Source organism: Zeus faber (genome assembly GCF_960531495.2).
Source record: "Zeus faber genome assembly, chromosome: 1".
Classification (NCBI taxonomy): domain Eukaryota; kingdom Metazoa; phylum Chordata; class Actinopteri; order Zeiformes; family Zeidae; genus Zeus; species Zeus faber.
In genome coordinates this window covers 44800937-44814401 of record NC_137193.1, presented here as the reverse complement: position 1 = coordinate 44814401, position 13465 = coordinate 44800937, and the positions used below count along the sequence as shown (strand labels likewise).

The 13465-nt window shown below is 40.4% G+C and overlaps 1 protein-coding gene across 1 annotated transcript in view; it reads right to left on the bottom strand.

Moving 5' to 3' along the window:
- The window catches only part of faf1 (Fas (TNFRSF6) associated factor 1), an 86940-nt gene extending 75102 nt beyond the window's left edge, over positions 1-11838 (bottom strand). Inside the window, exons 1-2 of the mRNA XM_080017749.1 lie at positions 11554-11838; positions 9499-9567 (exon numbers count right to left, since the gene is read on the bottom strand). Coding sequence (XP_079873875.1) covers positions 9499-9567; positions 11554-11607 — 123 coding nt within the window. The 5' untranslated portion in view covers positions 11608-11838. The remainder of the gene's footprint in view (positions 1-9498; positions 9568-11553) is intronic.
- Between the last annotated feature and the right edge of the window lie 1627 nt (positions 11839-13465).

The following is a 13465-nucleotide window of genomic DNA, read 5'->3' as shown; positions in this document are numbered from 1 at the left end:
TTGTAGTGAGAAAAGAGTGAGAAGAGATTTGAGTTCAGCCGACGATTAGATGTCCTACTTGAAATGAAAAATTGTCTATTTTGTCCATTTTATGCAACTTTCATATTATAAACCAATGATAGTTTAATAATACACATCCAACGTATGTAGTAGAGGAGCTAAATTGAACATAAAAATATGGGTAGACAGTTAAGGCACCTCAACAGCCCGAAATTCATATTATATTTGTTGCCACATTTCTTACATAGCTCAAAATTTACCTTTAACCCTTGTATTATGTTTCAGTGTTTAACCATTGAATACTGTTCCAGCCAGAATGGGTGGGTGCTAAAAAAGTCACCTAAAAATTGTGAGATATGCAAATTCAACCTTCTCAAAGAGTAATTATTTCAAATTATCATGTTACTGACTATCATTACAAACTTGACAAGATATTTAAGTTTATTTGTCACATAGGACAGGTTTCCCTTGATATTACACCACTCATTTGTCATTGCAAAGCGCACAATATGCACCAATTATTCATCAAACTGGCCGTGATGGTCGTAATATGCATGTTTTCTTTTCTTTTTTCTTTTTTTTTGCTGGCATGTTTTTACACATGTTCTTACACATGTAATGTTTGTCTTGCATTTGATGAGGGGCAGATTTGGCACAATAACATTCATTATGACGAGCTGCCCCAGTGGCCTCGACATGACAACAAGGAGCCAGTGGAGAGGATTATTCTGGACAACAGAACAGAAACTTGATGTTTTTCAGTGCTTTATATATTCATTAAAATCTGCTGTCTTTTTATTAAAAAGAAATTCAATTTAATTATTCATATGGCTTTTTTGATGTGAGTTACATTGCAGTATGAACAGTTCAAAGGCAGATTGGATGTCAGGAAGTTGTGTAAGTGCAAATCTGGTAGGTCCTGGGACCATTCTGATTATGTTTTTCCCTACTTGCACAGGGGGTTTGTGACCATGCTATGTTCCCATTCCATCAGCATTGCCTCTCTTTCAACCTATTTATTTTTTTCTTCCTCATCAGAAGATGATTCATTGTACTCCCAATTATACCGCTCACCCACAACATTAAAACCACTGACAGGTGAAGTGAATAACATTGCTCATCTCGTAAAAATAGCACCTGTCAAGGGGTGGGATATATTAGGCAGCAAGCGAACAGTCAGTTCTTGAAGTTGATGTGTTGGGCAAGCGTAAGGATCTGAGCAACTTTGACAAGGGACAAATTGACGACTGAGTCAGAGCATCTCAAAGGGCAGGTCTTGTGGGGGATGTTCGCGATATGCAGTGGTTCGTACCTACCAAAAATGGTCCAAGGAAGGACAGCCGGTGAACCGACGACAGGGTCATGGGCACCCATGGGCTCATTGATGCACATGGGGAGCAAAAGCTAACCCGTCTGGTGCGATCCCACAGAAGAGCTACTGTAGCACAAATTGCTGATAAATGTAATGCTGCAATGAAAGAAAGGTGTCATAACACACAGTGCATCACAGCTTGCTGCGTATGGGGCTGCGTAGCCGCAGACCAGTCAGAGTGCCCATGCTGACTCCTGTCCACCACCGAAAGCGCCTACAAAAGGAAAGTGAGTGTCAGAACTGGACCATGGAGCAATGGAAGAGGGTGGCCTGGTCTGATGTGGATGGGCGGGTTTAGGGTCCCATCAAATCCAGCATCTGTGGGATGTGCTGGAACAACAAGACTGATCTATGGAGGCCCCACCTCACAACTTACAGGACTTAATGGATATGCTGCTAATGTCTTGGTGCCAGATACCACAGGACACCTTCAGAGGTCTTGTGGGGTCCATGCCTCGACAGATCAGAGCTTTTTTGGCGGCACGAGGGGGAGCTAAACAATATTAGGTGTTATTAGTGGTGGTTTTAATGTTGTGGCTGATCGGTGTATGTTCAACATTTTCCACAGTTTTGGCCACTTCCTCCCGTATTTCACTGTCATTATCACTGCTTTCACACATGCATTAGAACCCTGAAATTATCCGGACATTACCCGGAGGAGCTGTATGTATGAACGCAAATGTCCGAATCATTTGGACCGGACATTAAGCGGACTTTACCCAGCCAGCATCCTGGTACAAAGTCTGCGTAATGTCCAACTGAACGGTATGTGTGAACAGAGCAGGTAATTGTCCGGAGAATTCACAGCGAGCGTGTGGGCGTGTTAATGATGTCTCTGCATCTGTCTCTACTGACATCATGCGCCAGTTATTTACCTTCATGTGGATCTATATGAGGTCCAAATACATGGAGTATTGACACCAATAAAATATAAGTCGTTAGCCTTGTCCACTATATTAGGTGTGCTAAAACTCTCATCGTGTAATTGCATCACGTTCTGCCCATCGTCTAAACCAAACAGAGTATTTCCAGGCATACACATCTGGCACAGACAACCTCTGGTTGTGTGCTACATGTGTGAAAGGGCAACTCCGGTTAATGTCCGGATCTGATTATCCAGACATTGTCCAGAGTATATGTGTGAAAGAAGTTTAAGATTAAAGCGAGGGCTTCATTGACTGGGAATCTTCTGCTCATGTTCCTCTTTTGGAAATCTTCTTGAATATAGCAGCCTACTTTTAGTTCCAATAAAAGGAGATGGTCTTTAGGTTTGTGGTGAGAGAGAGCGAGAGAGAGAGATAGCGAGAGAAAGAGAGAGTCTCATTTAAACTATCTGTTAGTTCATGGCCAAACCATCAAAATGGGATACAAAGTGCTTATAGACATAAACAAAAACATCAAGATTTCAATATTCTGTATAGAAGTTCATGACCCCAAATGGCAAAGCCACCTGGCCTCAGGCTGAAACAAGTATATTAACCAGCCTTTTAGTGATGATAAACACCTAAATTCTGGTCAAATCTGTCCAATTAATACAAGGGTTAATTTAGGTGGAAACAAATGATTGTGGAATCTAGCTATTTTAGGAAATGGTTGCGTTCAACACAAATCATTGTGATCACGCAATTACTTTACAGATGTAATTGTCCCATACAGTATGTCACATGTCACATTGTTTTGCATGCTTGCTTCACGTCAGGGTCACAGGAGATGCCGATCTCAGCTTTTAATTTAAGTATCAGGTAGATGGGATGGGATTCTTCAAGACAGTTCATTGTGATGAAAGTTGATTTATTAAATCTCAATTTTCCAGCCCTGGGGAGATTTCAAACTCACTGACCAGTGCCCAACTATTTATTTACCTTTCTGTACATAAACTCTAACATTCGTCACTGTATGCAAATGCTATAAAAATTCAAGTGTTTCTTTTTTAGGGTCCCTGAACGATAAAAACACAATGGAAGAGAACAAGAAACAATATAATAGAAACTTTGACATGTACAAAGTGAATTAGGATTCCTTGGCTTGTAATTGTTACCCAAATTCTCATCATATTGTTATAGTATTTCTTGAATTGTGTCACCTGCATCCTTTGCACACCTGCACAAGAAGGTTTATGCAATGCAGCAGCTACCACAGAGGAAGTGCAAGTCATCGGAATTACAATTACAGTAAGTCTCGACCCCACTGTCTCTCTTGTCACTTCTGCTCCTTGCCTTTAATGCCTGTCAGCCCCCTTAACAGCAGCAAGCTAAATATAGGTAAATATAGGTTGCACTCGGAAGTGCATTTCATGGTAAATGGTTTTTCCTTTTCCCAAATGATATGTGAACTTTCAACATTAACTCAAACACAGGAAGGCATTCAGTGCATTGGAAAGTATTCAGGCCGCTTCCACATTTTGATACATTACAGCCTTACTCTTAATTGAATAAATTGTACTTTTTCCTACCAATCTACATACAACCCCTGAGACTCCTTCAGGGGTCACCTGGCAAACTGAAAGCGGGCTGAAGGAAGAAAGGAAGAAATCAGTTCTTGTAATTCTAATTCAGTTCTCACAGTTCAAATTCAGTTTATTGAGACACACATCCGGGACGCTAAGGGAGAGCAATCGAGTGCCGATTCACATACAGTGGGCCAAAAAAGTATTTAGTCAGCCACCAATTGTGCAAGTTCTCCCACTTAAAAAGACGAGAGAGGCCTGTTATTTTCATCATAGGTATACCTCCACTATGAGAGACAAAATGAGAAAAAAAAAAATCCAGAAAATTGATTTTTAAAGAATTTATTTGCAAATTATGGCGGAAAATAAGTATTTGGTCAATAACAAAAGTTCATCTCAATACTTTGTTATATACCCTTTGTTTGCAATGACAGATGTCAAACGTTTTCTGTAAGTCTTCACAAGGTTTTCACACACTGTTGCTGGTATTTTGGCCCATTCCTCCATGCAGATCTCCTCTAGAGCAGTGCAGCAGAGCAGACCCAGCCACGTTTCATCTTCAATGCCCTTGCTGATGGAAGGAGGTTTTCACTCAAAATCTCACGATACATGGCCCCATTCATTCTTTCCTTTACACGGATCAGTCGTCCTGGTCCCTTTGCAGAAAAACAGCCCCAAAGCATGATGTTTCCACCCCAATGCTTCACAGTAGGTATGGTGTTCTTTGGATGCAACTCAGCTTTCTTTCTCCTCCAAACACGACAAGTTGAGTTTTTACCAAAAAGTTCTATTTTGGTTTCATCTCTTCTGGATCATCCAAATGCTCTCTAGCAAACTTCAGACGGGCCTGGACATGTACTGGCTTAAGCAGGGGGACACGTCTGGCACTGCAGGATTTGAGTCCCTGGCGGCGTAGTGTGTTACTGATGGTAGCCTTTGTTACTTTGGTCCCAGCTCTCTGCAGGTCATTCACTAGGTCCCCCCGTGTGGTTCTGGGATGTTTGCTCACCGTTCTTGTGATCATTTTGACCCCATGGGGTGAGATCTTGCGTGGAGCCCCAGATCGAGGGAGATTATCAGTGGTCTTGTATGTCTTCCATTTTCTAATAATTGCTCCCACAGTTGATTTCTTCACAACAAGCTGCTTACCTATTGCAGATTCAGTCTGTCCAGCCTGGTGCAGGTCTACAATTTTGTTTCTGGTGTCCTTTGACAGCTCTTTGGTCTTGGCCATAGTGGAGTTTGGAGTGTGACTGTTTGAGGTAGTGGACAGGTGTCTTTGATACTGATAACGAGTTCAAACAGGTGCCATTAATACAGGTAAGGAGTGGAGGACAGAGGAGCCTCTTAAAGAAAAAGTTACAGGTCTGTGAAAGCCAGAAATCTTGCTTGTTTGTAGGTGACCAAATACTTATTTTACCGAGGAATTTACCAATTAATTCATTAAAAATCCTACAATGTGATTTCCTGGATTCTTTCCCCCCATTCTGTCTCTCATGGTCGCAGTGTACCTATGATGAAAATTACAGGCCTCTCTCATCTTTTTAAGTGGGAGAACTTGCACAATTGGTGGCTGACTAAATACTTTTTTGCCCCACTGTAACTCCTTTTCGACCAATCTATGTTTATGACCATTTCCTTCACACCCATTGATCCATGGACTTGTAGGGATTGATGCTTGTTAAAGATAATTATGTACACTGAGTGCTGAGTGATATGGCCAAAAATGTTATCATTATAAAATATTTCATACCATTCGATAACGATATTTATCATGATACACTACTCACAAAAAGTTAGGGATATTCGGCTTTCGGGTGAAATTTCAGGATGAAGATAAAATGCACTACAACCTTTACAGGTGAACTTAATTTGACCTTCTCTAAACTTTTGAATGCACATGTCCAACTGTTCAATGTTTCAGTACTTTTTGCACAACTTGCTGTTCTCTAACAAGGAGCTGAAAGGAAAAATGAATCGACCAATACATTTCCTGGTTCAATTAGAATTGGTATTTAAACAGTCCTCTTCATCATGCTGTTCACATTTTGACATCATGACACCAAGACGACACCTAACAACTGATCAAAAGTACCTCGCCATTGCGAGGCTTCAAACAGAATGTTGTCAGAGTGAAGTGGCCACTGAGCTTAGAGTGTCAGAGTGTCATCAGCAGGTTGCAACAGAGATACAGAGACTGGAAGAGTCACAGAAAGGCATAGAAGTGGACGTCCTTTGGCCACATCCCACACTGATGAGCGCTTCATTGTGAACAGTGCCCTGCGGAACCGGATGATGATGCCACTCGACTCCAGGCACATTTAAGGGAGGTGAGAGGCACCCAAGTGTCACGTCAGACCATTCAAAACCGTTGACATCAGTGTGGTCTGCGTGCTAGACGACCTGCAAGGGTACCTGACCAAACCACCAGGCACAGGCATCATTTTCTTGCACGGGCCAGGGAGCATTTACGCTGCACGAGGGACCAGTGGCCTCAGTGCTGTTCTCTGATGAAAGTCGATTCACGTTGAGCAGAAATGATGGCCAGCAACGATGTTGGAGACGTCAAGGAGAGCGCTATGCATCAGCCACTGTTGTCACCAGACGAGCCTTTGGTGGTGGTGGTGTTACAGTGTGGGCAGGTGTGTCTAGTCAATACAGAACTGCCCTACACTTTGTGAATGGTACAGTGACAAGCCCATACTACCTGAATAACATCATTAATCCAGTCATTGTGCCCCTGCATGAACAACACAGGGCTAATTTCATATTCATGGACGACAATGCTCCAGCTCATCGAGGTCGCATCATTAAGGAACGGCTACTGGAGACTGGGGTACCTCAAATGGAGTGGCCTGCACTTTCTCCAGACCTTAATCCCATAGAAAACCTATGGGATCAGCTGAGTGTCCGTGTAGAGGCTCCTAACTCTCTACCCCATAACCTCAAAGACCTGAGGGCTGCCCTTCAAGAAGAGTGGGGGGCCAGGCCTCAGCAGACAATAAGTCGACTTGTGAACAGCATGAGATGTCGTTGTCAAGCTGTAATTGATGCTCAAGGCCACATGACAAGTTATTGAGACATTGACATTTTTTGTTGTGGTAAACCCACCACTGTTGTTGGCTTTTGTTTCAATAAATTGTTTGAGATGAGGAAATCACCATTGCATGCTTCTACTTAAATGCCCTACTTTCATGATATAATATCACTGTAGCGTGAACTTTTTACATTTTCCAGAAATTTCACCCGAAAGCCAAATATCCCTAACTTTTTGTGAGTAGTGTATATAAAATAATATCAATATATATTAGAAAATGTTTTAACCACAATTTTTGATCAATGTTTTTTTAATAAAGAACACAGTTGTATGCCACGATACATTTTAAAATGACTCTTATTGGTTGAATGAAATTGTCCTAAATAAACATTAATTTTAAAATATAAATCTGCATTGTAAAAAAAAAAAAAAAAAAAGTTCCAATAAAACAAAACTGGAACAAGTTTGTGCTGTTGCCTGTCTTCGTCGGCATGTCTCGTCGACATATTTTACACAATGAATATTAATCATCTGATTTGAGCCGGAACTTAAATATCCACAAAAAAAACGTCAAACTATCGATGTTTGTGACCCTCTTTTATCAACAATACCTAAGATATCAGATATCATCATATATAATTTAGGATACAGTATAACTGTCGCCTTCTCCTCTGAGTTGCTCATTCTGGACGCTGCCACTCTGGCTCAGCTGCCGGTGTGTGCAACCTACCCACCTGAGAAGGGGCTTTCTTTGGAAATCGAAAAATCGAATTGGCAAGAGGTGAAAGGTCAGCTTTAGATACTCCAAACTGATTGTCTTTTCCGTTGCCACTTGCGTTACGCTTCTATAAATGAACAAATCTGAAGAAGACCTTCGAAATTATTGAGCCTATTTTATGTTGACATCAGGGAAAAGGCTTAAAACTCTTTATATCAGGTTTTCTGAAACGTCAGTGGAATGAATGAATGAGAAATTCACTTCCGTTCTAAAAGTGGACGGTTACTGTTGAGCTCTATAGTTCAAACAAAATTCAAACGAGAGCTGCAAGCAGTTATGAGCGGGCCCTCATTTCAGCAGGGGGCGATAATACCTGCACAAGAGCTGCAATACATCCTCCGACCAATGGGGCGATGGCACACAGAACTAGGGGCCTCAGAATGGAGGGGAAGCTCAAACCCCATTGGATCACAAAACTTGGGCCTCAGTAGGAAGGTCTGTAGTGGGACCCTTTTGACTGAATCTGAATTGTGAGAACTGATTGAATTTGGAGTTAGGATCAAGTATAATTTCAGAGCAAATTAATTCCATTTCATAATATAGGTACTCCTCAATTAACAACCGAGTTCCATTCCTAGGACCAGGTCGTTAAGTAAATTGGTCGATAAGCGAGGACCTGTGTTATTTCACGGTAAGGGGGCGTCAAATTATGCTTTTCAGATTTCCAATGCAATTATTCAAGTTAAACAATACAAATTCAAATGATGTGATACAAATTCAGTTTTTAAATGCAATAAATAAAGACGAGCAATTAAAATTCATATATAAATAATTCAGTGATTCAGTTTCTAGTGACACATATTTCTGCCCATATGGCCAACTCTAGAAATAATCTTGGTGGTTCCAAACTTCTGCCATGTAATGGAGGTTTTGTGGTTTTGGTACCCTTGTCCAGATGTGTGACTCTACACATCAGAGGTCTATGGACACTACCTTCGACCCATCTCGGGTCTGAGTACTTTCAGAATTTCAGGCTTCTATTTTTAATAAATTAGCACAAAATTTCTAAAACCCTGTTTTTAGTTTAGAATCTTGTGGTATTGTTTTTAGATCGGTAAGCAAAATACATTTAATCCATTTTACAGTACGGCTGTAATGTAAGAACAGGTGCAAAAAGTGAGGGTGTCTGGATACTTTCCGGGTGCACTGTATCTTTCTTTTGAAGAAAGCTGCCAATAGTAAGAAACAATATTTGAAAAAATTAATTTTAACTGTTTACTGCTGTGCAGAGAATAGCTACTGTTGGGGGCAGTCGGTCAGGAGGTAGAGTGGGTCGCCTAGTGATCGCAAGATTGCCGGTTTGGTCCCCAGCTCCTCCTGGTAGCGTGCTGAGGGGTCCTTCAGTAAGACACTTAACCCCCTAACTGCTCTTGTTGAGCTGGTGTACGCCTAGCACGGCTGCCGCCATCATCAATGTTTGAATGTCTGTGTGAAATATTGAACATGAGTGTTTTGAGCCGTATGACTAGAAAAGCGGCATATAAATTCACACCATTGAATCTTAGTTGTCTTTTAAGATATTTGTCAAGGATAAAACAAAAAAAGCTGCATTTTTTTCACCTTGTCAGAGGAGATTCAGGTAAAGGCTTATAAGGTCAAGGTAAGATTACGTTCAAATGTACTCAAATATGGAGTTTTGTCCATCAGAAATTACTTTTCCGTTCCCTAGTGCATTTGCAAACTGAAAAAAGTAGAGCAGCAAACAGTGGCAAACACTATATTTTGTAACAGCCTCATCAGATTTTTGGATTGATATAACTACAGAGAAAGTGCAAACAGTAGGGTGTTAAAAGCATCATACACTTTTATTCTAGGGACTTCAACCTCTGCATCTATTACTAATGGTTGCATGTGGATGAACTTACCACAAGATCCCAATTATTGAGCTCTAGTAGAGTGATTGCCTCTGCAATGTTATCAATTCCAGTGCAAGCCTGTGGTGATGGGAAATGCAAAAGAGAATAAAAAATGAATTAGGTCCAAAGATATGAGCATACTTTTACAGCAACCACTGTATTGAAACATATAAAATTAGGCATTAAACAGGCCATCTCAATGCACATGACAAAAGATAAGATACTGAGCAAGGGTTAGCCTACTGCTGGACATTATCCACTGTCATGTTTGACTTGAAACAGGCTAAAAAACAAAGTAGTCCATACTACCTAAGCAATTTCAACCTTGCAACATCGGTCAGGATTCAGGGTTGGGTTGAAATGATCACTGACCGGACTGATGACTGATCCATTTATTAGAACTGTCTTTTTCACTTATATAGTAGTTGCCATTAACGGCAAACTTAACAGCAAACCTGTGTGTCTCTCACACACACAGCTTGAGATGACAGCTGTCATCAGTAGGTTTTATGTCTAAAAGATGGTAACTCATTAGCCTTCAATTTTTATCACCAAATAACAACTCAGCAGACCTCTCTTGATGGTGCCAGACCAAAGGAGTAAACTTGATAAAAATAACAAATTGAATAAACAAGTATAGGAAAAACATGCTTTGGTCCATGTTTGTTCAAATATCAGTAATCAATCAAATTGTTTACAAAGAATTGGTGTGTTGACTCTAGTCAGGACATACCAACTCCAAAATATACCTATGGCTCAAATAATAGACATAGATGTGTGAAACAAGGCAAACATTAACACTAGACATCTACAAATCAATTAAACCACTTTTAATCAGTTATATGATCCCGGAGCTAGAGAGTGCATTTATGTGTTTGAGAATTTCTTTCAGATTGAGGTAGAGTGTGTTGAAACACAAACGTATTCTACAAAGACATTGATTAAGTATACTGCTGAGCGGAATGTTGCAAGCCAGAAAGGTCATGGCATTGGATCGCTGCTATAATTCTGCTTCTGAGCTGTTACTACACACTGTCTAGCCAAATCTTAAAACCAATCGATTAGTTGATCGGCAGTCAGGAGAAGTACTGAGGCTATTTCACTGAAATACTAACAGGGGAAATTTGCCTTTAGCCACCCAGTTTACATCCATTACATCATCTTTTAGTTAATCTTGCTTAGGTTTATTGCATATTGGAAATTCTTTTTTCTAGTTGTTATTTGTAATCATTTATTATCATTGCCTATTGTTTTTATAGGAACTGTGGTAACGCCACAATTCCCCTCCAGGAATGAGTAAAGTATCTATGCTGTTCTGAGTGATTTTACAAATAAATGTGCAAGTCATGACAGAAAGCACCACTGTTACTCGTTTTAAACCACTGCTGCAACTGTTAGATATATTTGCAGCACTGACTACATATTCATATGGATTCTGCTTGACACCCTGTATCCATTTTTCACTCATATACACTATACAGAATTGTCTGCAATAGCCATCTTGTTAGTGTTGTTCTTTTTAGATACATAGGTTGTTGCCATTTCCAGCATTTTAAATGAACTGTTGACACGGAGGTTCACTGTTTATTCTTAAGTTTATTGTGATTTTTTTGATTTTTGATTTTTTCAATTTGAATTATTTTGTATGGGGACGTTTATTTCTGTTTTTTATTATGATTGACTTGCTATTGTAAGCTTCTGTGACACCGCAATTCCCTTCCGGGGGTGAAACAAGTACCTACTTGATCTAATCTACACTGTGACCAAAGCATGAGAGCAGCTTGTCAGTTGTAGTGGTCGCAACAATTCTAGTTTGGGCTGTGCAATAAACAACCCGCTCAGACACAAACATCGCTGTTATCGCTGGTAAACAACAACAACAACAACAACAACAACAACAACCCAATCCCCGCTACTGGCTAGCTGCTTGTCAGTGTGCTAGTTAGCTAGGCGGCTAGCTAACGTGAATCAGCTGATGTTGTGTTGTTGACATCAGGGCTAGCGGAACGACCGCAGGAACATTATTTCACTACGTTTGTCCGAGGGGGACCCGGGGGAACAGACCTGGAAGTCAGCCAGGATCATCTCTCTGTCCATGCTGCTGCTGTCGGAGGCCATGGCGATGACTAGTTCAAAGCGACTCTTCTCCTGGATATATCACCGCTTTCTCACTTCTCTCCCTGTTACCGGATAAATTTCCACTTTTCCCAGACGTGCCGACGTTTGGGAGGTTTAAAAAAAAAATAGCCAAGTGCTTGACTTTTACCGAGCTCTACAAGCTTTGTGATATTTCCAAAATGTAAAACTACAGATATCAATGATCTCCTCTCATTATTCTCAACTGTTCCATCGCTGTGGTACGGCAAGACGTAAAGTGTGGAGACGTGCCGGAAAACGACGCGAGGACACAGGGGGAACTGTTGTGGCGGGCGCCACTGGACATAAGGGATGGCGCTTGGTGGTTATGGACGTTCCCACTGAGCTACTGAACATTAGAGAAATATGGAATTTACAATCACGAAGGACGAGCGCCTCCCCTCCCCCTCCCCCCAAAAAAGAAATGTTTCATTTGTTGACATCGGTGCAGATCTCACAACACACTAAAACTCGCCGTCATTAGTGAAGTTGAAAATGTAAAATGTATAATAATAATAATAATAATAATAATAATAAATTAATGAATGAATAGATACATGATTATAAAAAATGCCATCATAAAAAAATGGAATTGTTGCAGACTCCCGCAATTCCTTGAAGAACCCCTAGGGGGCCACAGAACACAGTTTGACAGAGATATGATGTCACAGTCACAGGATGTAGCTCTTTTTTGGGGTAAATATATATATATTTTTTTTTTTCACTTTCAATAATTATTGTAAATGGGTATAACGTGGTATTTTATTTTATTTTCACTTTCAGGTTACAGCTTTATAAAACAAACGTACAATTACAGTTTAGTATTTGTGGTAACAGACATCTAGACTGCACCGTCACTATATACAGTATGTACAGTACCGGATACACATATTTTTATCTGACCTTTTTTGGTCAGTTTGTCACAAGTCACACGTCATGAGAGAAGAGGATACACACAACTAATAAAGAACATTGAATAATAGATAGGTAGACAGATAGTGTTGGGATCTGGAAAAACGGATGCCTCCCAGGTTGGTTGATGTGTGGAGCTTCCTCAATAAGATGGGAGACGGGTGCGATGCAAAATGGATCCTTTATTGGTGCGGCGACAAAAGACCAAGAGACGAGCCAAAAGCAAGAGCGCGCCAGTGTGTGTCAGAGAGAGATTGTGAGCGAGATTGTGTGTGTCTTTTTAGACACTCCTATATATTTCCTCCTAGGCAAGTCGTCATAAAGGTTATTTGGATGAGAGATGTCATAAAGAGACATTTTCTATGTTGGGCGCCATTTTCAAGTAATATGCCCTGTCATTTCTTTCAGGCGTCATTTTGTGTTCTATACTACATCCAACAATCCCCCTTTTGACCTCATCAAATATGAGGTCACTCTAAAACAGTTATCGCAACATATATTAACCATGGGGAAAGCAAATACAACATCGTAATGACATGTACAACAAACACTACACAATTCATGACAATGCATGGCACCAGGAGTGATTGGCAGGGAAAACCCCACTTGTCTTAGTCGGAAAACCTACCAACATCCTTATTACTGAACGTGAGGATGGCATTCACTCACCACCTGGACCATTTTCAATAACAAAATCGTCGACAAACTGCAAAGATCTATCTCTCTCTTACCTTATACTAAACTTATTATTAAACTTTTATGAACCTTATACCAAACTTAAACATTTATTAACCTTATCCTAAACTTCAACTTTTTAAACCTTATACTAAACTTAAACATTTTGAGCAAACAAAAGTACAGAGGGATTTCGTAGGAGCAGTGTCTCCCTGGGTGTGATACTGGATCTTGCAGCTTTTCTGCTCTTAAC